The 27,858-nt window shown below is 36.9% G+C and overlaps 1 protein-coding gene across 1 annotated transcript; it reads right to left on the reverse strand.

Annotated features, from left to right (window-relative positions):
- Nucleotides 1-558: 558 nt before the first annotated feature.
- LOC126974215 (alpha-tocopherol transfer protein-like) lies at nt 559-27,219 on the reverse strand. The gene is made up of 5 exons (XM_050821670.1): nt 27,013-27,219; nt 7,959-8,118; nt 4,080-4,260; nt 2,954-3,145; nt 559-2,396 (listed from the first exon to the last, which is right to left on the reverse strand). Exons 1-5 carry the CDS (start codon nt 27,158-27,160, stop codon nt 2,154-2,156), a joined length of 924 nt encoding a protein of 307 aa, XP_050677627.1. The 5' UTR covers nt 27,161-27,219; the 3' UTR covers nt 559-2,153.
- Between the last annotated feature and the right edge of the window lie 639 nt (nt 27,220-27,858).

The following is a 27,858-nucleotide window of genomic DNA, read 5'->3' on the forward strand; positions in this document are numbered from 1 at the left end:
AAATCATCAATTTCCCACAAGATGTATAAAAACCTATTTCCACGCGAACGAAGTCGCGGGCAACAGCTAGAAGTTGAATACAATAAGTTACAGAAGGTATTTTATGACAAAATGATATTTTCGCGGCTGACACTGCGGAGCACACCAAGTTTGATGATAAAGCTGTAAACTTAACCTGTAACCAGTGGGAGGCACCTTTGCACAGGTTGCTGGCTAGATTATGGGTACCACAACGGCGCCTATTTCTGCCCTGAAGCAGTAAGGTCTGAAGGGTGCCGTAGCTAAGTGAAATTACTGGGCAAATGAGACTTAACATCTTATGTCTCAAGGTGACGAGCGCAGTTGTAGTGCCATTCAGAGTTTTTGGGGTTTTTCAAGAATCCTGAGCGGCAATGCATTGTAATGGGCAGGGAGTATCACTTACCATTAGCTGAACGTCCTGCGTCTTGTCCCTTATTTGCATGTAAAAAAAACTAACTAAACTAAATAAATAGCTAATATAAGGTAGAAACGACAAATTGGCCGTGGGTGAAATGCAACAAACATCAAAAATATGTATTTATTTATTTATTTATTTATTTAAAGCATTTATAATACGACTTACAAATAAAATTAAACCTCTAAATTAAATTAATTTAACAACTAAGTAGATGTTTAATTAACTGGAGCATACAGTCCAAACTAACAATTAATTAACTACAGTAATAATTCTAGACTTCATTTGGCAATTTTCTAAGCTTGCCCGATCTTTCTAGGCAAGAAAGAAACTTAGTTAAAAAAATACGGTTTCACAGAGAACTGGATACTCCCTGTCTGTGACAAATGATGCAGCTTTACATCTCCTCGTTCTGTTACTTATTGTACCTAATAAAAAAAAGTAACGGGTTGCACTCCGGGAGTGCCGGCAGAAGTGAAAATTTATAATATTCATTTATTGCGAAAAATGACAATTTATAAATTGTCATTCCTGTGTACGAAATTCATAAAAAATTAACACTAATATCAGCAAATATTTTACTTTAAAAAGTCTCTCAGAAAATCGACTTTCATCCATAATAAAACGTAAAAATATTTCACGGCTGAGATTCGAACCTTCAACCACTGGTCCAATGACCAATATTATGATCTTTCAGTTAAAATAGCCGAACTGTAATTAATTAGAAGTATAAATCTTTCAACTTCTTTTTTTTAATGTCAACGACTGTCTTCCGAATTTTCGATCAGGCGACGTGTCCTGACACGAGCTTAACATTTTATACTCAACTCAAGAAAAGTGCTCAACGCCGCTAAAAAAGTTTTCACTGCAAAAATATGGGCTCGAACTTCACAAATCGATCTTGAACTTCGCTAATTAGTTTATTTTCTAATTCGATCTTCAATTCCACAGTGATTTGGTTATAAATTTCTGATTGTGATATCAATCATATCTTTTTAAGAGAGTATGGGCGACAGTTTTTTGTTTAGAACCGCAATACCTCTTTATGAGTTTAAAACACCAACGAATAAGGGCACGGTGCGATTGTGACAGCTTATACTGTACAACAGTGTTTCACAACGTGGGGCCCACGCCCACAGGGGGGCAATTCGAAAGTTAAGGGGGGCAATTTAAAAATGGATGCAACATGACTTTAACCATTTCGCTTTGGGTTATTTAAATGCAATGCTAGCTAGATATCGGTGACCACTTTGACAAAAACGGGCAAATTCCAAGAATGTGCAAGAACACTTTTACTACCGTTTCCATCTTCATATTTAGCTGAATGTGGATTAGTGCTTATAATGATTTAGTGATTTAAAAAAATTGATTTTTTCATTATATGTTTTGAAACTTTACTTACGATGTTTTGAAAAAAAATTTATGAAGATATCTTCCTAAAAGTTATCATATATATTTCATAACGGAACAAAATAACTTTTTAAGGTTAAAAATTATGTATTTAGGGCATAAACATTTTAGAAATGTTAAGGTAGGGCTAAAAATTATAAAAAAATATGTTTTATTTCCACGATAGTTACCGCTTACTTTAATTTATAAAACAGCGTTGCTTGCCTGTCTCCAAGTAACCGGTAAAACCCATAGTTAATGCGCTGTCAGGCATTTAATATGAAGCAGAACTCATACTACCGACAATAACCTAATCCTATTCACCGATCTAGTCTATTTCAAGTTTCCTAAAGGCTCCGGCGACGCCGTATATATCTTTATCACTGGCCGGTAGAGGCGCTGCTCGACAAGATGTGTTGAGCTGCCGGATGTAGTCTCTCACTTCCTCGACTCGGCGCTGCATTTTCTTTGAGAGAGCTTCTATAGATTCTTCTTTCCCGCCCCACTCAGCCGGCAGTATGCGAGCCGGCATGTGGTCTAATAGCTCCTCCACTTTTGAATGCAAGTAGTACTGAAACATACATAGAACTGTTAACATCCAATTGGACGGATTCCTCTTGCAACACCCACAAAGAATAATCGCAGACAAAAGACGATGTAATATCGGTATGATCTACTGTACAATTATTGTCGGATAGTTATAACTTGTACAACCGCGTAAATGTCCTTCTCGTGAGTCGGCAGAAATGTATAGATAATGAGGGTATATACTTCGATTGAATAAATATATTTTACTTTACGATTTGTGTGGTTTTATGAAACCACATAGTATAAAATCACGATGCAGTTGAAAATTTTTTCGGACCGTAGGCATCTGAAAATGTTCGGAAATTTATTCGATTTAGGGTTATTGAAAGATGGGAATGATAATGGGAAATCAATAGAAGGTAAGTTTCCAATTATTATTTAGGAAATAGTATAATTCACACATTTAATTTTTGTACCACAACTAGAGATCGTAACAAAAAGATCAAGATTGATGGATCATGCATCATTGGGACGATTGAATTAGTGGTTGGAGCGTTGGCAAGTATGTTTGAATCTTTCTATTTGTATGTAGGTACTTACGCGCTGTTTCACTTTTTCGTTGACACATGCCCGCATCAGGTTGAGCGAGGAAGAGACTATACCAGGGGCTCCGACCACGTGGATTCGCTTCATCCGCTGAGGATAGGCTGCTTGTGCCAGGTAGATGCTGCGGCGGACGATGTTTGCTGACGCCGCCACGTACGCCGCCAGGGAAGCCCGCATGTTGCTACACTGAAATAATAATAAATGATTTAATAAAGGCCAAATCAATTACCGGCTGCGGTTTTCCCGAACAGATACGACTTAGGGACTTTCAAGAAAAAAGCATACTCCCACCATAACCGGCCGGCAACGCATTTCTTGACACCTGATGTTGCGGATGTCCATGGGCGGTTGCCTCACCTCTCCCCATCCCGTGAGCCTCTTGTCCGTTTGCCCCCTCTTATATAAAAAAAGCCACTTTCTACATATATCCGAACTCAAGCTTAAGATAAATAAAATAATAATAAATACTTATGATTAGGTATTTATAATTCAGATTGTGTGTCAGAATAATTGAGGATTGTTTATTCAAATTGTCAAAAAGCCTGTTATGCCTTTTATACCCTTTTTAAGTCGATCTCAATTTCCAAATTCATATAAAATAGAAAAACTCATCGTGCGCATTCATACGGATAAAAAATAACGGGTTGCACTCCGGGTGTGCTGGCATAAGTTAAAACTTGAACATTAACGTTGTGTATTTTTGAGTGTATTGGAATGGCTAAAGACATTACTATCACCGCTACTATATTTAAGTTCTCCTCGTGTCTATGTAGTAATAAGTCGTGCGAATAAAGTCAAAATATATGGATTGTAAAAAGATATCATTTAAAGATTTCATAGATCGCTTACGTGTTGAAATGCCAAAAGCAGCTGAGTGGATTAAAATATTTAGCTCCCCTCGCAAAAGAAGATCAGGCTTAATCAAAAAACGTGATCGTTTTTATAACAAATAATTTTGTATATTTATGTATTGTAAATAATTTGTAGGCCCCCCCACAAAATGGACCGACGAAACAGCGCAGAACCGATGGTCATGGCGATCTTTGGGGGAGGCCTTTGTCCAGCAGTGGACGTCTTTCTACTGTTGATAATTCTATACTTTAACAAATAATAAACCCACCTCATAGATAAACACATCTCCTAAAATAAGTGTCTCGTCATGCATGCGCACGTCTGATACCAACAGAGTGGCTTTAACAGTAGCAGCAATGTCGACCGCACTCTCGGGATAGCCCGGCTTTATTCGGAATATAGTCACTCTGTACGCCTCATCTGTTAGCTTTGGAAGAACTGCTATGTCCCTGAAACCAATTATATCCCGTTAATGCAACATTTTTTGCAAATTCTTCAAACAAGGTTTTCTTATCCATATTTGTATAGTTCTTCAAATCCTCAAATAATAGGTATTATTCAAAAAAAGCACATAGGAATAGGGCGGTTTCTGTCCCCAAATTCAGATGTTTTAATTTAATATTGGATTTCATTTGTATCATTTATTGCACCAGATTCAGTTACCACATACCATTTAAAAAAATATTATTTTGTTAAACCTATATAATATAAGAGGAGGGGAACTGGCAAGAGGCTCACATGTCACATGGTGGGTACCGCTGACAATCAATCCGCAATAGGCAATCGGCAGCTACTGCAGCAGGTAATTGATAAATAGCTGTGTGGGACACAAAATTTTCGCATAATAGGTACGTGAGTAGAAAGCCAGAAATCAGAATCAGTATCAGTATTTGCCTTGGACTTGAGAAGAACGAGTAGAAGTTTTTATAAGAAGAAGAACGTAATTATATTATTAACTATATAATATATTATTATAAAATGTAAAAATATACATCCCTCACATCATACCTGGTAAAACAAACTTAGGGTCCTTTTCACCACTACCGCGACTGCTCAGGCAATAACAATGAGAGGAATAGAAAAGAACAGAATTTAGATTAATTTTCCAATAATCTACAGGAACGTAAATTACGGAAACATCCCAATTAATTACAACTCATATTTATTTCTTATCTTTAATTCTTTTTTAAACTAATGGTTGAATTCTTTGATAATCAACTTCATATTGTAATTAACTTTTAGTTTATATTATAATATTAGTTAAGAGTTAGTAATAATAAGTATATAATAGTAATTTGTAACACAGTAGGATAATATTAGATTAATTTGGGGCTCGCCTCGCCCCCGCTTTCACCTCGGTGAAATACATTCTGAAAAAAGGTCAATCTCTTTTGAAAACTCGTTGTGATAGATGCGGACTAAAAATAATAATTTAGGTAATAATATTACTTAATAATGTTGTTGTTAATGAGAGCATACTTAATGAGAGCAAAAATAAATGGCCCGAATAGGTTGCCAGTACAATGAATACATGACAATGTCAATGGCCGCTATTTCAGTTTTTTTTTCTTTATGCTTATTAAAGTTGAAACAACAAAGAGCGAATATATGAACAGTGTTCAAAGTATCTATAAATAGTCTAGAAAACTTGTTAGACGTGTTAACTGGCTACATACCATTCACCCTGCAGTTACGATGTGATGACAAATAAAAGCCTACGGATGCAATAATTGTTCGTGAAATAGCAATAGCATTGTTCACCAAAAGAATGCTAGTGATTCCTATGAGGTATAGTTTGTAGGCACGAGGTGAAGCTGTGGGCCCGAATAACCTTAGTACGGGAATAGCAACTTTCCCAAGTGTTACATAGTTCTTTATATATTTCCTAGTAAGTAAAAAATATAAATATAAACTGTGTAAAAAAGAAACTAGCCCCGAAATATTGGGGTTGAGCAGGTTATCAACTGTAAAGTAGATTCTGTAGATACAACCTGTAAGTTGAACAAGACATATCGAGATTCATGAATGTGACGTCACTCGAACGGTTGGCTCAGTGGAAGAACGCGAGAGGTCGCGGGTTCTAGTCCCGAATTGTTTTCAAATTTTGTTTTCAAATTTTATTTGTGTATTCAATCCCTACTCTGTGGTAGAATGCATAGCTACTTGAGATCTTTTTGACAACCTTTTAAAGATTTTAAAAGCTTGTCACCCCTTAGCTTTCTACTTATTTTGTATATAAACGAGATTTTACCCCCCTAAGTCACATTAAAATTGCGCATCCCACCATCTGGAATTCTAAAAAAAGATGTCCGTAGTACTCGTTGACCATCAAATATTTAATAAGAAAAAAGACATAATAAAATATGTCAATACGAATTAACGACTCACTTCCGACCCAGTTGCCACACAACTGGATGCCACCTAGTCTTAGTAGGTAACATCAGAAAAGGTTGGTAGTACACTACCTGTTACCACTCATTATAATATTTAATGATAATGTCAATGAACTTTTTTCTGTGTTTCTTTATTAACATTAAACTTCAAATGAATGCGAATACTTAAATAGCTCGTTCGAAGCATCTCTGGATGTCTAGAAAACATGTTAAACCAGATACCTTGAAGCCTGCAGTTACTATGTAGTGGTAAATAAAAGCCTACAAATACATACAGTCTTTGTTCTTGAAATAACACTGTACCTACATAGAAATATTTACCAAGGTAGTTATCTATACTAATTACTATTATTTACTATTATATTATCTATACTAATATTATAAAGCTGCAGTGTTTGTTTGTTTGTTTGTTTGAACGCGCTAATCTCTGGTACTACTGGTCCGATTTGAATGATTCTTTCAGTGTTGGGTAGTCCATTTATCGAGGAAGGCTATAGGCTATGTTTTTTTTTCAAAATTAGGGATCCGTAATAAAATTGCTATTTTGTAACACAGGGTGTAAAATCGAAAACCTATTTTTGCGTGCGCTGCAAAAACTATTGACAATAGAACAAAATGATGTACAGGCTATAATATAGGCAATATTTTATTACTTATAAAACTATCGCGTGAATTATAATTTATGTGGCAAAACAACGTTTGCCGGGTCAGCTAGTTTTTAAATAACTGGTGTAAGAGGCGAAACTAGCACAACAGCTAGGCTGAGAGACAGCTTAGCAGAGACAGTTTAACTAGAGAGCAATGTGAAGTTATAGAAAATAAAGTGACATTTATTGAAAAGATTAATAGTAAAAAAATATTTATAATTTACTAGTTGACTCGAAAGACGTTGTTCGTTATATAATAAATAAAATAATATTTTTTATGAATGTTTCAATAATATATCATAACATCAAGAATTATTTCGTAAAATATGCTCCCTGTTGTTGTATTAAAATTGTTTTCAGCAGAACTGTCAAACCGTGCGTCAATAAATTCTCTCATAGAAAATATGTCAATACAAAACAGATATCGGACGACGGGGGACACATCAAAGGAAAAACAAAATTGTTGGTTTTATTTATTTCCGAACACTTTCATATTTATTCACCTTTTAAACCTTCCCTGGACTTCCACAAATAATTCAAGACCAAAATTAGCCTTATCGGTCCAGCCGATCTCGAGTTTTAGCGAGACTAACGAACAGCAATTCATTTTTATATATTTAGATATCATAACCTTATTATAACACTAGAAATAAGGTATTGTTTGTAACTAATTCTAGTAGGCTTCATAAGATACATTACAGCTTGAAGGGTAAATGTTTACACTTTTATGATAAAATCGCAGAAACTATTCAGGCATTATCTATGAATAAATTTAAATGTTTTATTAAAAATGGCTGTAAATCCTACTACTCCACAACTGATTATATAAGTGATCGGCTAGTCTGGGACTAGATTATGATTATTTTATAGCAATAATAATGACAGAACAATATTGTATATTTTATTTAAAAGAGCGCAAAAAAGAATGCTGGGAGAGTTTCTTGCGCCGCTTATTCGCCGCTATTTCTTACCGAAGCGGTGGTAGTGTTAGAAGTGACATCAAAAAGAATTCTAAAGAATACATTTTAAATTTAGTCTCGCCGTAATGAGGACAGTGTTTGTCTATTATGCTAGTACACTAAATTTATGGGATAGATAGTTACTTACATATATTTGCAAACGTTGCTGAGAGGCAGTTCGTTAAACGAGCGATCCTCAAATATGTCCCGGTACCGCGAGCGAGAGTAGCAGAAGGTCTCAAACTTCTTGCGAGCCCTCTGAGTGTTCATACGACACCCTCGCAGGAACAACCCGAGTAAATGGTCACCTGGAACAACAGAAACATACATTAAGGAATTTCTAACAGTTGCCTTAAATCATATCGCGTAGCATAATAGTCCATGCCTTTGTAATAACTCGTCTTACACGTCATGTCTTACATAATAAATATTTATGATTTATAACTTTTGACTTGAACAATGAATTAAAGGAAAATGTTATTTCATTATTTTATCATAACTTCGTTAGCAGGTAAGTTCTTTCTTCTTTAACATAAAGTAACTATAGTTCAAACAAGATATTATTCATTTAAAAATTCCAATGAGCAAACTAGATTTTAGTGTCGAGACACGTCTTGGCCTAAAGTCGAGGAGAATGTATAAATTACTACACACCTCAATAGGGCTAACAAAAACCCAAACGCTGCCAGCTATTTCAGTCAACGGATCAACCTAGCTATCAAACGCGGAAATGCTGCCAGTATTCTTGGTACGCTTCTCCGTAATAATAGTTTTAATTAAATATAATTATTTAAGTATAATAATTAAAGTATTGTAAATATAGAAATAAGATTTTTTGTTTGAATAAATTTTATATTTAGATAATTATGCTTATTATAAATTTATTACACTAGATAATTCGAATGTAATGGCTGGATGATCCTGTCATAGAGAACCTCATCTATATTTTCTTCAATTGAATATGTTCCCATGATACATTAATATGAACTTTGTTGCATCATTTAGCATAGATTGCATTTAAAATATTTATAATATGATGAAGCTGTACATTATATTGATTGATAATAGCAAGAAACTCGTTGGAGTTTCTTCAGACTTATTCTCAGCAAAGGTAAATTTATCCGAAGAGGAGATTAATGGTAAATGATTAGGTTTATCTTTTACATTGATTATGACAGATAGAGTGTTTACGATTCATAAAAGGACCCTTAAGGGCAAAGATATATAATATCATTACTGAAGGGGGCACCTGTTACCAACAAGACTGAAGAGGCCAAGAGCCAAATTAACCCAACACTATACCGAAGATATCCCAGACGTCAGCCTGTACGAGATTAGTACGGGCCTAAAACAGCCTAAAACAACAAGGCACCGGGTGATGATGGAATTACAGCTGAGTTCCTGAGAGTTGGTGGTACCCCTGTAAAAAGCAAGCAAACGCCGCAAGCATGGCACAGAAGTGCATATATATAATGGTGCTGTTCTTCAAAAAGGGCGATAAAATACTTTTGAAGAACTATATGCCCATAATATCACTTCTGAGCCATATATATAAGCTGTTTTCTAGGGTTATAACGAATCGTCTCGTGCGCAGGCTTAACGACTCCCAGCCTCCCGATCAAGCCGGATTACGATATTCTTTAGTACCATAGACCACATACATACGCTGCGATTGGTTAAACAGAAGATAGAGGAGTATAACCTGCCACTATGCTTGGCGTTCGTGGACTATGAGAAAGCCATTGATTCGATCAAGACCTGGGCAATGCTTCAGTCTTTCCAGAGGTGCCACATTGATTACCGATATATCGAAGTATTTAAGTGTTTGTATAGAAACGCCACCATGTCAGTCCGTCTCCAGGATCTGATCTTGAAGCCTATCCGACCGGGAGTCAGATAAGGCGATGTCATATCGCCGAAGCTGTTCACCGCTGCGTTGGAAGATGTCTTTAAGCTTCTGGACTAGAACGGACTGGGCATCAACATCAACGGCGAATATATCACTCACCTTCGATTCGCAGACGATATCGTAATCATGGCAGAGACCATGCAAGACTTAAGCCATATGCTTGATCGCCTCAATACAGCTTCCCAAGGAGTAGGTCTAAAAATGAACATGGACAAGACGAAGATCATGTCTTATGTCCATGTCGCACCTACTCCCATAACAATTGGGAAATTACTCTCCAAATTTTCGACGAGTACGTCGACCTCGGACAAACAACCCAGTTAGGCAGGTCCAATTTCGCGAAAGAGGTCACTCGCCAAATACAACTCGGATCATCGGATGGGCAGCGTTCGGGAAGCTCCGTAAAATCTTCTCGTCCTAAATACCACGAAGGTTTTCACCCAGTGTGTGTTGCCAGTGATGACTTACGGTACGCAGACGTGGTCGCTAACTATGGGCCTTATGAGAAAAGTCATGGTCGCTCAAAGAGCATTGGAGAGGGCTATGTTTGGAGTTTCCCTGCGAGATCGAATCAGAAATGAGTAGATCCGTAGAAGAACCAAAGTTACCGACAAAGTCCACATGATTGCGAAACTTAAGTGCCAGTGGGCAGGGCACATAGTCCGAGGGACAGATGGCAGTAAAGTCCTCGAATGGCGACCACGTACCGGAAGACGCAGTGTTGGTAGGCCCGCGACAAGATGGACCGACGATCTGGTCAAGATCGCCGGAATACGTTGGATGAGGGCAGCGCAGGAGCGATCGTCGTGGAGATCGTTGGGGGAGGCCTTTGTCCAGCAGTGGACGTCTTCCGGCTGATGATAAAGGGGGCAATTTCCTGATCAAACTAAAAATTTACATGCATGAATTTTTGAGTTCGAATTTAAAAACATGATATAGGCAGGGCCGGATTTAAACTTAATGCCGCCCCTGGGCACCGAAAAAAATCCACCCCAATAAATTTTTTTCACTTTCAAAATTTTGCCGCCCTAAAAAATTTGCCGCCCTGGGCACTTGCCCCAACTGCCCCTAATGTAAATCCACCGCTGGATATAGGTACCTACATATATTATTCCTCTACAATGCCATATTCTAGTAACTTTCTTCCTGAAACCTAAACGGAAACTGTGGAATGAACCGTCTTGCGCGATGTCTTCAAATCAATGACAGACGGCAACTTCAATAAAAACTCGCACTCCCAACTAAAAGCATGGTTCAGGAGTAATATATACTTGGGGCTACTGAAAACAGATCCTACATTACCCCACCCTTTTTTTTGTAATCAAGTGTATTATTTAATAGTTTTTTTTTATTCAATACTCAAAAAAACCCCATTTGCCGTATCACCACTCTTCGAGAACACTTCCCTTAAAGCCTCGCCTAGTATCGGAATACTGGGTCTCGAAATCTCGACCAATTGCCAATTCCGTGGCCATCTGGAGGGCAAAACCAAACTGGCTTCAAAGAAACTGGGCGTCATAAATAGAGCACGGCAATACTTCAAGCCGGCCCACATTCTAGCGCTCTACAAAGCGCAGGTCCGGCCTTAATTACACATGGAGTATTGCTGTCATCTCTGGTCTGGCGCACCCCACTATCAGCTCGATCCATTTGACCGCGTGCAACGCAGAGCAGCTCGAATTGTCGGGGACCCAGTACTCTGTGAACGGCTGGATCACTTGGCGTTGCGTAGAGACGTCGCTTCATTGTGTGTCTTCTACCGCATTTATCACGGGGAGTGTTCCGAAGAGCTGTTCAACCTGATTCCTGCCACCGAATTTCACCTTCGCACGACACGCAACAAGTTACGATATCATCCCCACCATCTGGATGTGTGGCGGTCCTCCACAGTGCGGTTTTCAAGGAGCTTTCTTCCTCGTACCACGAAGCTGTGGAATGAGCTTCTTTGTGCGGTGTTTCCGGGACGATACGACATGGGTGCCTTCAAGAAAAGCGCGTATACCTTCCTTAAAGGCCGGCAACGCTCTTGTGATTCCTCTGGTGTTGCAGGAGAGTGTGGGCGGCGGTGATCACTTAACACCAGGTGACCCGTACGCTCGTTTGTCCTCCTATTCCTTAAAAAAAAAAACTAATTATTATCTGAAGTTTAAAAGGCCTGTACGTACCCATAATGCTATATAATGCTCATTACCCCTATTGACTACCTTGTTACCTTGTTCTTGGTTAACTTAGTTACATACATACGTCTGTCTGTTTCATAAACCATAAAAGGTTGACAGCAGCTGTAATTTTGTGTGTAATATCTACTATTACCGCTGTAACAACAAATAAGTAGTCACGTTTCGTTGTAGGTTGGTCTCAATTAGCAGACGACTCAAGGTTGAAATTAGATACCTACATCTACCATTTTTGAAGCTCTATCGATTTGTGTGAAATTTATTAATTAACACAATTACATGCGTAATCAATATTGACAATTTATGAGTAGTGACTGTGGTTGTATGTGAGAAATAATTAATTTAAACTTTTGCGTATTTATCTATGAAACAGGAAAGGCAGCCTTTTTCTGGGTTCTTTAAGATAGCTCTATATCTCTATGTATATAATGAAAATGGTCTTTGTTTGAGGCTCAATCACGCCTAAACCACTGATCGTATCTACATGAAACTACCACCATTCGATGCGAAATTTATCCTAGATGGTTTATGGCTATTTTTCAAATTCCAACGTTCCTTCATTAATTTATTTCCTTTTTAAATTCACCCAGTATATAATCAACCTAAATGAAATCTCCTAAAAAAGCTGTACAAAAAATAATATTACATCGACCACGTAAATAATAACATCTTCCACATAGACATGAATGTTCATAAAACGAAAACTACGGGGCCAAACTATGTGAAATTTTTATCGGACCAAACGGCAACAATTCCGCATGAAACTAAAGAATAATCACGTAAATAGGTTCATAAACCTCAGCGTAATCGATGTACATACATAAAAAAATAACAATCGAATGGAGAACCCCCTCCTTTTTGAAGTCGTTTAGTGAGAAACTGGAGATGACTACGCACAAGTCACCCTATTTAGTTAGTTATCTTGGAGTTCCTCAAGGTAGTCTTATCACTTATGGGACCCTTACTATTTTTAATTGATTTAGATGATTTACCCGATTTGTATTATTTGTTGATGACATATTCATAATTATTTCTGACAAGCGTAAAACTAATAATAATAATATGACTGTTAATATAATATCTACTAACTGTATCCCTTACTGCTTACCACGGTTATATTAATTCAGTTTTACGGTATGGCTTAATACTATGGAGTAATTCAAAAAAATATAAAAAAAATCTGGCAGAAAAAAGTGTACGAGGGCTCTATGGAATGTCAGTCCTCTAAAATCGTTTAGATCACTATTGTAAAAGTACCGTCAATTAACGCTACTTACTAGCCATTATATGTATATACGAAAAATTAGTATAATTACAAAGCATGGTGAACTTTACAGAGCAGCAAAGGACTATTCCATATTAGGATAAACGGATAATCGTTTTTACGACATAAAATATCAAAATTTCAAAGCAAAAATTTCCCGCTAATTGGAAATAAAGAAGTAATCTATTTGTGGCAATCTTTAGTTTTGTTAGATTTACTTTCATTTCATCACAAACTCTACCGAAAAATATCTTTTTTTTGTCGGATTCGTAAACGCGTCCTTAAGAGATCCAACTCGTATTTTGATGCCATACCTACTGAAGAACAGCGCTTCATGAAAATAACGCAAATGTAATAGGTATTTATAAAAGCCTTTAACCATATTCGAAAAAAATGTTAGAGTTGCCTAAATCTTTAATGCATAAAAAATATAGTTAAAATATAGCGTGACAAGCTACGTCTTACACTCGCGATGTGTATGTCACTTTGTGCTTAGTGTGCGTGTTTTGTTCAAAATAGAGCTTAACAATCAACCACAATTTTTCCGACGTTTTTACAGCTGACATATCTATATATATAGATCTAAAGTTAACTATTAATAAATAACTTGTTATGATTAATGACGGACACCGCCACATTAAAAAAAAATACTTATCATAATATTCTACTGTATATATTATGTTATTATTCTATTATTATGTTTAGGTGTGAACAAATTCAACAAAAAATATTAATTAAGTTAGTGAGAAACACTACGAAAAACCTAAGGTAGGTATTTCAAAGGTATTTCATTAGCTTATTATGTTCATTGCTTTTAATTATTAATTTAATTAAAATGAATCATCCAAACAATTTTATGCATTTTATTGTATGTACAATTGATACGAGAATTCATTGGAATTCGTTGTATTTACAAAATATCATCAGATTTTTGAAAGCATTACAAGAAACAGTTCAGTATATCTATATGTATAATATTGATGTTGAACATTAATTAATTCAATATTAAACATTTCCATGTAGTATTAAGAGCAGACATGATTATAATATTTTGTATAGGTATAATAATTATATAAACACCATTGACTTCATCTACTTCCACATTATTCTGTCATCAACGAGTTGGTAGTAAGCTTGTACTCAAATTCAAATTCAAATTCAAATAATTTTATTCAAAATAGGATTTAAAATCACTTATTGAACGTCAAAAACTACCACCCATTCGAAAGAGACTGCCTCAGACCTGAGAAGAATGGGCGCAAGAAACTCAGCGGGCTACTCACTACCTACCCCTTGTTATTCCACGTTGAAGGACTGCTGGTCAAATTACTGGCCTAATGGGACTTAACATCTTGTATCTTAGCGTAATTACGACGCCACTGAGGATTTTGGAATTTTCTAGAATTTCGAAGAGAAGCACTGCTTTGTAATGTGTGTAATACCTATAGAGTATAGAGATCTGGGTACTAGAGCGCATCATTAATCATTTTGTCAATATCGCAAATTTTACCAGTAGGAGGCTCTTTTGCACATGATACCGGCTAGATTATGGGTACCACAACGGCGCCTATTTCTGCCGTGAAACATTACTGTGTTTCGGTCTGAAGGGCGCCGTAACTAGTGAAATTACTGGGCAAATGCAACTTAACATCTTAGGTCTCAAGGTGACGAGCGCAATTGTAGTGCCGCTCAGCATATTTGGGCTTTTCAAGAATCCTGAGTGATACTGCATTGCAATGGGCAGGGCGTATTACCATCAGCTGAACGTCCTGCTGGTCTCGTCATAAAAAAATCGCATATTGATTAGTACACCGGCAGCATGTGTTGTGGCGTAATGTTAAAGCAAAACCACTAAGTAAGGAAATTAAGGAGCCAGTGTTGACCTGTGACGTCACACAGGGGCTGCGCGCCAAATAAATATATAAGGGAACTTTAGATGTGTGTAAAATCTAAACTAATTGGTATTTTGAAATGAAACAAAGACCAGTGTATTAACATTCATATAGACTTCATTGTGACAAAGTTTCAAGCAATTTCGCATACCCATTAACAATCTTTGTAACGTAACATATTCATTGTAACGTGGAAAGCTTTATAATATTAGGCCCACGTTGCGTAAGTCACTAGTATATGATACATTCATTACGTGTTTGTAAAATATAAATGTCTTATTGTGCATCGTGTAAAAGGTTCTTAATATTTAATTAACTTGACCGAAGTATTACACGGAAAGTTGGTCGCTAGGTTCACACGTTAATAATGCGCTCAAGTTTCTATGAGATTTTGTATTACAGCCAAGTTCAAAGTATATATTATATAACCACACAGTAGGGGTGTATACTTACGATATAAATACTCATAAAAAACTGCGTTTAAAAGAACCGACTTCAAAAAGTGAAAAGTATCAAATAACTAAAAATTTTATTTAATACACCTCTTATGCAAACCTTTACCTTTAATATTAATAAAATACTATTATTTATATGTGCTACCTATTGATAGCTTTTAAGTCAGGTTAAGGTTGATTATGTTTTAATCTAATATATAAAATTCTCATGTTGCGGTGTTTGTAGTTAAACTCCTTCGAAGCGGCTTGACCGATTCTCATGAAATTTTGAGTGCATATTGGGTAGGTCTGAGAATCGGACAACATTTATTTTTCATCCCCCTAAATGTTAATGGTGGTCCACGCCAATTTTTTTTTAATTGTTTTTACATTTTTTTTAATTTGTTTGATTATGAGTCAGCATTAAAAATACATACAACTTAAAATTTTCACCCATCTACGATCAACAGTTACTTTTGTATCGCGATTTTAATATCGGCAATACAACGTTTGATGGGTCAGCTAGTAATATATTATAATCAACCTAAATGAAATCTCTAAATAAAGCAGTACACAGAAAACAATTAGGACATCCAGGTAGACGAAAATTTTTATATAAATGTTTATATAATAAAAACTACTGGGCCAAACTATGTAAAATAAAATAAAATAGGGACCAAATGGCATCTATTTTGCATCAAACAAAAGAAGAATTACGTAATTCGGATCATAAATCTCAGAGTAATCGGTGAACATACATAAAAAAATACCGTTCGAATTGATAACCTCCTCCTTTACGAAGTCGGTTAAAAACAATAATAAATATGTACAATGGCTTCAATCACATTGTACAGGATTTAGTCGTAAAGGTTTTTTTGATGACAATAAGGGACGAAACGAGCGGGACGTTCAGCTGGTGGTAATTGATACGTCCTGCCCATTATAAGGTAGTGCCGCCCAGGATTCTTGAAAATTCTGATCGACACTACAATTGCACACGTCACCTTGAGACATAGATATAATGTTAAGTCTCATTTGCCCAGTAATTTCACTATCTACGGCGCCCTTCAGACTGAAACACAGTACTGTTTCACTGTACGTACAATAGCCGGCATCTTTCGATCGACATCCTTTATACTAATATAACATTTATTTCCATTTCTACCAAGGCAGGACCTTAATTGCCACACATAGTTCATGTACAAGAGTTTTCTTTTCTTTATTTATTTAGGGGCTTTTATATGTATGTACATGTCAGCTCCATTATAATCCAAGTATATCTTATATCTTTAAACGAGCATATAATCTGAATCTCGGAAACGGCTCCAACGATTTTCATAAAATTTAGTATACAGCGGATTTCAGGGGCGATAAATCGATCTAGCTAGGTTTCAATTTTATAAGAAATGTAGCTTTATCCGTGTTTTAATGAGAAACTACAATAACATTAAAATACAAAGGTAAATTTCGTCACTATATACAAGACTATAATAGCTCAGAATTCAGATGGGACATTGGGTGATCCGGAAAGCAGAAGACCCCGGGTCGAATCCAGATGTCCTATTAGTTTTTTTTTGTTGAAGTTATGTACATACTCCGAGCAAGGCTCGGTCGTCCGGATATTTAACACTAAAACAAAATTATTAACTTAACAAACTAAAAAAAAATAACAAAAGGAAAAGCAAGTTATACAGTTTTCAACAAATAAGACTTATGGATTCAAAAACACTTATGGCATCCTTAGTCGGGCAAGTATATTTACAAACATGCTCGTATCAAATCTGTTCAAACCCATAAGTCCTACAATTTCGTGTCTACTAGACTGAAATCGGACACATTCTTTTAAGTATACAAGTTTTCAACATCCTCAATTATTCCAATGTACAAGAGTAGGGTAATGTGCCTTAGAAACATATTGAGACGGCACGGACCGTAATGTTATATCTGGTACGATGGCACGGAACCGTTTCTCCCACTACCATCATTTGACCACTATTTAGGGTTCCGTAACCAAATGGCAAAAAACGGAACCCTTATAATTTCGTCATGTCTGTCTGTCTGTCCGTATTTGTCACAGCCACTTTTTTTTGATTATGATAAATGATGATGGTTTTTCTAAATTTAATAGTTTGCGCAAGAGACACTTCCAAATTGGTAAAACGTGTGTAACTTCTAAAATAAGAGAATGATAAAACTAAAAAATATATTTTATGTACATTACCATGCAAACTTCCAGCGAAAATTGGTTTGAACAAGTAAGTTAGTTTTTTTAAATATGGATAGATGATGAGAGCTCATTTGCACTGTATGATTTTGATTTTCCTTTCTATGTACCTGTTATATTTACTTGCTGCTACGGAAACCTACTTGGGCGAGACCGATTCGCACTTCGCCGCTTTTTTATACATGATCATGATTATTATAAAACATTTTAATTTTCATTCGTTATAACGATTGTTCCTCGTACTTTGCTTTACGAGCATGTTTAAGTTTAAGTTTTATTAAATGCTCACGATTTCTCTATTACCATCACCATTTAGTAAGGAATCAATATTTATATAATTTTACATATAAATAAATAATTGACACTTTCGTCATTATATGAATGACAATTACTTCAACAAAATCGCTCGTTCTTTTTTTGTTAACCACACTATTCCTAATTTAAATTTATGGAAATTAATTACACTAACTTTTAAGTTTGGTTTTCAATTAAAGCGTGATTTAAAGTTCTTTTGAATAATAATTAATATTAAAAGGGTTCCGTACCAACATACATGACCCTGTGTACTTTTATAATACTTTTGTAAACGAAAAGTATTGTTTATTCCATACCTATTAATTCATTAATCATGATCCTAAGACGTCCACTGCTGGACAAAGGCCTCCCCCAATTTCCACGACGATCGGTCCTGTGCTGCCCTCATCCAACGTATTCCGGCAATCTTGATCAGATCGTCAGTCCGTCTTGTGGGGGGCGTACTAACACTGCGTCTTCCGGTACGGGGTCGCGATTCGAAGACTTTACTGCCCCAACGGCCATCTGTTCCTCGAACTATGTGCCCTGCCCACTGCCACTTCATTTTCACAATCATTTGGGCTATATCTTTGGTTCTCCTACGGATCTCCTCATTTCTGATACAATCTCGTAGGGAAACTCCGAGCATAGCCCTCTCCATTGCCCTCTGAGCGACCATGAGCTTTCTCATAAAGCCCATAATTCATAAATATTTTATCTAAATTTCAGCTGTTTAACTATTGCGGATTATGATTTATAGCCCGCTGACAGATAGACTAACGGACGGACATCGGAGTCTTAGTGCTGGGGCTCCCATTACCGGTACGGAACACGAAAATAAATATAACTATAATAGTAAAAAATGACACGTAATACTACAAGATTACGAAAGTGCGTTGTATGGAACACGTCAGCTTTATCAATCATTGGTTACGAAATGCTTTGTAGGACGCGCGACGAAGGCATTAGTGGAATTACAATGAATGTTTAGAAACAAATTTGTGAATGTATATGTTATAATTCCTTTACGGTTCTAAACACGGAACATGAGGAATGGAAATTCACCTTCGCCGCTTTGAACATCTGAGAAAATCGGTGCATTGTCCGTGTTTTAGGTGTTTACGCTTTTTTTGAAGGTTCACTTTTCGAGTGGTAGTGCCATGTTGGGTTCTCACGGACACACCGAATTGAGCCGGCACGCCTGGAGAATAACCATTCCCCCACTCGAAACCGGCGTGAAATAGGAGCTATGCCGCTGTGTTTCGTCCGGTAAGTGGGGTATCCGGAAGCCTACACCCCCCCCCCCCCTTCTCCCAAATACAAATGGCAGCACGTACTAAAAAAAATAGACTACTCCAGGACGGTACCAGGCTATGCAGTCCTGGAGAATCCGTCCCCGGGCGTTCACAATTAGAGCCTGTACCTAATAGTGGTTGCCCAGGTCGCCCCGCGTATTCTGGAGCAGGCAAATCTGTGCTGACTCGGGGCAAACAGAGCAGGAGGCTCAAACTACCCTCCTCCCTTGCTGTGGACTTTTGCAACATAAGAGGTCTTCGCTCAAATTTAAATGCCGTCCACTTTTACCTGGAGACGGCGAAGCCGGTCCTGCACTTTTTAACCGCGACACAGATATGCTTTCTGACTGATTCATCTTACCTTTCATACCCGGGGTATAATTTGGAACACTCCTTTATACCACGGGCTGGTGTGTGCGTTTACGTCAGGGTGTCTGTTCTCGACGCCTGAGTTTTCTTGACAGGACCTATCCATCATTTGGCTGCGTGTAGACTGCGATGACCATCCGTGAATCTACGCATGCCTGTATATGTCCCATAGCGGTAACGCAGAGACTGACTGGCTCCTCGAACACTTCCAAATGGCTACAGATTCCGTGTTGGAGCAGATCCCCACTGCAGAGATCGTGTTTCTTGGCGATTTTAACGTCCACTACGCCGAATAGCTAGGCTCACGTACCACCGATCATGCAGGGTTCACGTCTTCACCTTAACATATGGTCTGACGCAACTGGTTATTGCGCCAACGCGAACTCAGATGTGGAACATCATACACCTTCACTGTTGGACCTTCTGTTGACCTCACATTCGGACGAGATCCTAGTTTCCGTTGACTCTGGGATCGTCGGACCACTGCCTGATCCGGAGCACCGTGCCGATCACGCGCCTAACACGGCCCTGCTTCTTAGGCTCTCAACTAACTTTTCATTCCATCCTCCTCTGTGCCTATCGGTGGCAGGTCCCAACCATGGTTTGACCGCTTCTGCAAAATGGCCTCTCGTCGAAAGCAGGAGTGTTATCAGGCTTGGGTCAATGCGGTGGTATCTAAGGATGTGAATTCCAGCGAACTTAAAAAAACACTTCGATCATGCCTCCAGGTCCTTCAAGAAAGTTATTGCTGACGCGAAATCGAAGCACATTGGCAGAATTGGCGAGAGACTTGGACATTCACAAATCGAGCGGGCCCGATGGCATTCCTCCGATAGTGCTGCGGACATGTGCTCCGGAACTGGCGCCGGTCCTTACCCGTCTTTTCCGGCTCTCCTACTCATCAGGCGTAGTCCCGAAATTATGGTAGGCGGCTTTAGTGCACCCGATCCCTAAAAAAGGTGTACGCTCGGATCCGTCCAACCACCGCCCCATTGCAGTTACCTCCATTTTCACCAAAATAATGGAGTCGATCATCAACCGCCACATCTTGGGATACCTAGAGGAGCATCAGCTGATCAGCGACTGCCAGTACGGTTTCCGTCAGGGTCGCTCAGCTGGTGATCTTCTTGCATACCTCACCCATAAATGGGCGCAAGCGGTTGAGTCGAAGGGAGAGGCGTTGGCGGTGAGTTTGGACATAGCGAAGGCCTTCGATCGGGTGTGGCATAAAGCGCTTATAGGGATACTGCCATCCTATTGGCTTCCTAAGAATTGTGAAAATGGGTCGCTAGCTTTTTGGCCGATCGGAGCATCAAGGTGGTTATCAACGGTGCATGCTCCGACTTAAAACCCATTAACGCTGGTGTCCCGCAAGGCTGCGTGCTATCCCCTACATTGATTCTTCTGCATATCAATGATATGCTGTGAATCAGCAGTATTCATTGCTATGCAGACGACAGCACAGGGTATGCTTTCTACATCGGCCGTGCCAACATGTACCAGGATGGCGTCGACGAGAACCTTCAACCCCAAGAAGACACAAGATTGTGCGTTCACTACTAAACAGTCTCCCTTTGTCGTATCCCCTCGATTCGAGATCACTCCTCTAACTGCCACAGCCTGTATTGGCATACTCGGCGTCGATATATCGAGCGACGTTCAGTTCCGTCGTCACTTGGAAGAGAAGGCCAAACTGGCCTCTAAGTAGCTTGGTGTACTCAGTAAGGCGAGACAGTACTTCACTAAAAGCCACCGCCTGCAACTTTATAAAGCGCAAATTCGGCCTCACATGGAGTACTGTTCTCACCTCTGGGCGGGTGCTCCCCAGTAACAGCTTCTTCTATTTGACCGCATACAACGAAGAGCGGTTCGAATCATCGACGATCAAGCCATCTCCGATCGGCTTGATTATTTGGCATTGCGTAGAGATGTAGGTTCTCTCTGTATTTATCACGGGGAGTGCTCAGAGGAGCTGTTCGGGTTGATCCCAGCGGCCGAATTCCACCACCGGACACTTCGTGCAAAGTACCACCCGCACCACATAGACGGCTGGCATTCCACAACCGCGCGGTTCGTTAGAAATTTCTTGCCTCGCACACCCACTTTGTGGAATCAATTACCAGCTGCGGTTTTCCCGAACAGATACCACTTAGGGACCTTCAAGAAGAAAGCATACTCCCACCGTAAAGGCCAGCAACGCATTTCTTGACACACCTGATGTTGCGGATGTCCATGAGCGGTTGCCTCACCTCTCCCCATCCCGTGAGCCCTAGCCGTTTTGCCCCCTCTTATATAAAAAAAAATATCTGAGTCGTAACGACTTGAAAACATGGCTACTGCACAATGTCTTCCAGCCCATGGCCGAGAATCATGAAATTTGCCAAAAAGGTTTCAATGCACAAGTAAACGAAACAATACGAAATTTGTCATTTGTTGTAATAATATTACTGTGCTGAAATATCTACATATTATCCAATCGCACATTTTGCGCACACATTATATTAGTAGTCTCTTTGGACGTCACGTGTATCATGCATCGTTTATTCTGTGTTATTGTTATTTTGTAGGTATATATTTGGTATCGTAATTAACTCAAACGAAGCACTTTTTTCACACGTTGAATTTGAATTTAAGTTATCGAGATGTAGCTAGGCATTTATTTGTAAATTGTGGTAGCAGAGTACCTAAATATAATAAAATAATATTGTATTATATAATTGACACCAAAACACATAAACAAAGGCGGTAGTAAAAGCTTACAGCAGGCTACCCTTGAATTTAAGTAGCATACAATCTTGTTAAAAAATAAGCCGACTACATACTTAAAATTATCTCAAATGCACAAAAGTCTTTGTTTTCTCAAGTGATTAATGAAAAATTCTTTTCGATGTCAATTAATAAAATCACCACCACCGCTTGGAAAACAAATGGCGCGCTAAACGTTTTGAACTAATTCATGTGATTAACATGTGATTAAAAAAGATTAACGTTAATTATTAATAAGTGGCAACAGCCATGAATGAATGAATCAATGAATAATATAATATAATTTAGAAACATATTTTTAACTCGTAATACTATTATTTATTGTAATGATTGGGAAATAAATAAAGTTATTATTGTTATAGAATACTCATAAAATAAAAACAAATTCTACGATACATTATTAATGAGGTTGTATGTCTACTTTACCATAACACGGAAGGATTCGATTAGATATAGAAGGGCGTAAATAAGTTATAACAAGTCTACAATATAATGTGTCTCAGCAAGTTCTGACCTTGTTTTTAAAATAATAATATCTAACACATTATACAATACCACGTAAACACTCTATTTATGTTATGACTAAAAATTCCATGTGTAGACAGTAGGTTACTAGTACATGTTAATTATCATAAGATTATCTTCGATGAATGATTCACAAATACTTAATACTGAAATTCTATCCCGCGCTCGAATCGATGTTCAAACATCAAGATGACGTTTTCTTACAACTTCATCAGCAATTCGTTCGCGTTAAAATCTTGGAATACAGATGTAAATGCAGATGCTTATGGGATTTTAGAGATAACATTTTGGAGACTGTGCCCAGGAGCTCGTTCAAATCTGAACATATTATATTTTTTTTGGACTTTAAGAGGTTAACCCCCTTATTCATAATAGTCTGCTAACTTAAAGCATTGCTAATTCTCACTCTGTCTTCTATTGACCTAAGTCAGAATGAGAAAAAACACTCCTAAGCGGCTGTTTAAAGTATAAAGTAAATTATGAATAAGGGGGTAAGAAGTTAAGTCAGGCACCAAAGATTGGAACACCAGCGTAAGGTGGCGCGCTTTTCTCATTTTACAGATTACACTTCGGAAAATGTGCCCAGGAGCTGTAAATTTAATAACTCCCTTCCCATGTTACCATCCGACGACCAGACTCTGAAGGGATATCACCCTCATGTCGTTTATATTCTCTATATTAGTACGAAGCGTTTTCCTTCTTACTTTATTATGCGGACGGCTACGTAGTGGAATAATCTTCATCCTTTACGCGTCTGTTTATACCGAACAATATGTTCTCAGTGTTTACAAAGCCATAGTAAATAGTCATTTGCTGACGGCGTCTGCTACATCCTCGTCCTCATTCATCCTTCATTAAGCGAAATTGTCCTAGATTTCAAGTTAAATTCTTTTTAAACGCGCTTCTATACCATACCCCTGCCTTCTTGCATCTTGCAGACTTTTGCCTTTTATATTATGGAAACACCGTGAAATTAAGTTTCTTCTAAAATTTGTATGCGAACCGCACTGTGGTTGTATTCGAGTGAATAGTGCTAGAATAATTAGATGTTCACAACCATATGGTAAAAATAAATAAGTAAGTAGATAAAAAATGGCTATTGGGATAAAAAAGTAAACCCGTGCCCGAACGAAATTGGACCCTTGTTTTTGCAATAACACTTAATCTAGGTAAGTACACCCTATTTATTCCCTGTAGAGTAATTTCTTCTAATCACAGTTCATTGAATAATATAATTTGTATCTGATATTTTGTTAACAATTGTATATAAATATTTTCTTATGCAGAAATAATTTTACCCAAACAAAGCAACAGTAGCAGTAACAAAGGCTACTTATAATTTGGGAATTCCCACAATAGTAAAATAAAACTTATATTTATTTGCATGATATTATAAAGATACAAAGGTATAATAAATATTTATAACGAGATTTGTTTTTCATTGTAATTTAAAACACTTCGGGAATTCAGCAAGTGCAATTGAACAAATATTTTAAATAATTATATTATTGAAGAGATAACTTCTTAGGGGTCGGTAAACCGCTTTGTTATTAACGCGATACTTCTGTCAGAAAAAATCAATTGAGACAATTTTAACTATTCAGTTTATTCAAACTTAGACACGTTACTACTGGTGAAAAATTATCAAAGTATTTAACTCATTAAATGTAAAAAAATATGTGACTTGTGGCTATTATAGCAATGATAATCAAAAAGGTTGCTTCCCAATTATGTTTAATCTTCAATAAATGTTGCGATACTGAAATTTTTCCAGATTATCTAGAGTACAGTAAAGTTATACCAGTTTTTAAGTCAGTTAAGGAAGATCCTAACAATTATAGACCAGTTTCTGTTCTACCTGCAATTAGTAAATTTTTTGAGATTTTTTTTTTAATTAATTGTTAAACCATTTCTCTATAACGCAATAACATTGTAAACATTTTGGTTTTACGAAACGTCGTTCAACATCTGATGCCGGTAAGCCGTTGATTCGACTCATATTTAATGCCTGGGAGAAATCAGATAACGCCGTAGGAATTTAACGCCATTAGTTTTTAATATCGATAGACATTCACAGAATTTAGTTAAAATAAATCTGACATTGGAAAACATATCTGAATGGTTCAGTGTGAATAATTTAACACTTAACGCGAGCAATATAAAATGCATTGAATTCTCCCTACTAAATTTAAGAAAAGTATCAAGAAGATTCTACTTCGTTTCTTGGAATAGTACCTATTAGATAAAATACTACAATGGGGCGTTGATATTGAGGCAATCTCAAATAAACTCAGTGCTGCTACTTTTGCCATCAGAAGAATTAAAAATCTTACTGAGACTAACACAACAAGATTGATTTTTTTCAGTTATTTCCATAGTATTATGGAATTTTCTTATGGGGAAAAGCAGCTGATATCAAAACAATATTTGTTTTGCAAAATAGGGCGATTAGAGCCATCTGAATTCTAGAGAATCCCGTAGAAATCACATTAAACACATTGGAATCCTAAGAATAGCATCCCAATTCATTTATAATAATATATGAGTTTATAATAGAAGGAATAAATATATTCAAAATAAAGATATACTTACCATCAATACAAGAAATAGAAATAAAATGGCTATTCCAAAAGCGAGACTCAGTAAAATACAAAATTAATTTGTTTTGTCTCAGGTTGCAATTCTTTGATAAAATTACAAATATCACATGTCTCACACCGTCTAAATTAAATCTATATATATAAAAATGAATTGCTGTTCGTTAGTCTCGCTAAAACTCGAGAACGGCTGAACCAAATTTAGGTCTTGAATTATTTGTGGAAGTCCAGAGAAGGTTTAAAAGGTGAATAAATAGGAAAATGCTGCTAAATTAAATAAAAACAACAAATTTGTTTTTCCTTTGATGTGTCCATACATAATTTCTATGGGAGAATTTATTGACGCACAGTTTTAAAGTTCTGCTGTGAAACAATTTCATTACGACAGCAGGGTGCATATTTTACGAAGTAATTTTTGATCTTTTGATATATTATTGACAAATTCATAAAAAAACATAATTATAAAAATCGCCTTATTCAAACAGCCTAGTTACGATTAAAGAATATGTAGAGGATAATGAAGTATGGTAAATAGATCTTCCTGATCCCTAATAATAATTCTTCATATAAACTCATGAATGTAACATGAATATGATAACATATTCTTTTGGTTTATGTAGAATTAATAAATCATAAAATAAATAAAAATATGTGCGAAGGGAACGATGGCTGGTCCGTGCGTCAACTCGTGAACGGGTGCTGCTTGGGGTGCCAAAAATATAGTTAGGAGTAGGTCGCCCTTATCATTTAGGGGTATGAAAAGTAGATGTTGGCTGATTTTCGATATGCACACAATTTTTTTTACAAACGGTTCAGCCGTTTAGGAGGAGTTTGGTAACAAACACCGGGACAAGAGAATTTTATATTATATTAGAAGAAATGGTACTAATAGTGTAGATAGAGAAAATTCTAATGTACTTACATATTCAATAATTAAAACTAAGATTTAAATGTATTTTATAATCAAAAAAAGACTTTATCAATAAATAACCAATTAATATTCATATAATTTAAATAATAACCTTAGCTTCAATATTAAATAGTTCAAGCTAGATTTGGTTAAGTTATCACTTCTGTCGGGAGTCCTGAGACGAACATGTTTTTTTATATTATGTAGAAACGTACGCATAATTTTAATAAAATCGTTTCAGATATTACACACACTGTGAATTTACATACATTCTCATACATTATTATATTTACATTATTGTAATAATTAGAGATACGATTACGATTTATTTCGCTGAATCATATCATAATATTATGTTTGTAACATATATATAAATCTGCAAGAATTTAATAGAACAAAACGTGATATTATTGATTATTTGCGAATAAATGTATTATTATTTAACATCCACCACGGGCATCTTTACACAAAAATATTTTATTTAAATAAGGAAACAACTTTAATATTAAATAGTGCCGAATGTCTAATTATATTACATATAGTTACCCAAAGTATCTGGATCTGGAAGATATGGATTGGCTGCGCACATACTACGGAGGTCCATTATGCCCCTTTCTAAATCCCCGGGTCCTTCACCAATATCTTGTTTAATCATTTCCTCCTGCTTAAGAGAGGCTCCTTCAAGATACGCCATGGCACTTAACACGGGAGTTAATAAATAGTTAACTATAACGTACTTCACTCGAGGTCAGTGCGAATCAAACTGCTTGCGAATAGCAAATATCTTACTTTTATAAAACAACCGCGACATAAAATCACTGAGTAAGCACTACAAATCTGTACTCTATGTCAATATAATTAAGAAAGAGTGCAATTTTATGTTTGTGTGTACGCGAAGGGGTAAAAAAGGGAGCCAGAGAAGCTATTTTAAAACTTCTTATAGCTTTCTTATTTCTTTACGTGCCGATTCAAATTTTCTAGAATCCTGAGCGGCACTACATTGTAATGGCGTGGCGTATCAACTACCATCAGCTGAACGTCCTGCTCTCGTCTCATCCCTAATTGTCATAAACGAAAATCTTTCAAGGTATATTGTACCGGGAGGACATAAAGTTTAAGAAGGTTTACGGATCCGAAATTTTGGAATAGGAGTGATAAGTTCTTGTACACCGGACTATCTGAAAACTGAATAACATAAAGCAAACACGGATCCCGATACGAAGAGACCAAGAGCTCAAATTATTCCAGTCCAACGTGATGACCGTGCCGTGCCATATGGATTCAGACGAGGAATGTCAACAAGTACATCTCACATCTCCAGGTTTTCGTAATTTCTATGCTTTTGAAAATTCCTAATAAATATATTAGCCTTTAAAAATTCTGCCAACCTTC

This window comes from Leptidea sinapis, chromosome 31 (assembly GCF_905404315.1).
Source record: "Leptidea sinapis chromosome 31, ilLepSina1.1, whole genome shotgun sequence".
NCBI lineage: Eukaryota > Metazoa > Arthropoda > Insecta > Lepidoptera > Pieridae > Leptidea > Leptidea sinapis.

Excerpts from the sequence above, each read along its gene's own strand:
- LOC126974215 (XM_050821670.1), bottom strand. The coding sequence starts at position 27,160 with ATGGCGTATCTTGAAGGAGCCTCTCTTAAGCAGGAGGAAATGATTAAA. Across the intron at positions 8,119-27,012 it reads TCCAGATCCAGATACTTTGG|GTGACCATTTACTCGGGTTG; the intron begins GTAACTATATGT and ends CTGTTGTTCCAG. Across the intron at positions 3,146-4,079 it reads GAGATGTGTTTATCTATGAG|TGTAGCAACATGCGGGCTTC; the intron begins GTGGGTTTATTA and ends TTATTATTTCAG.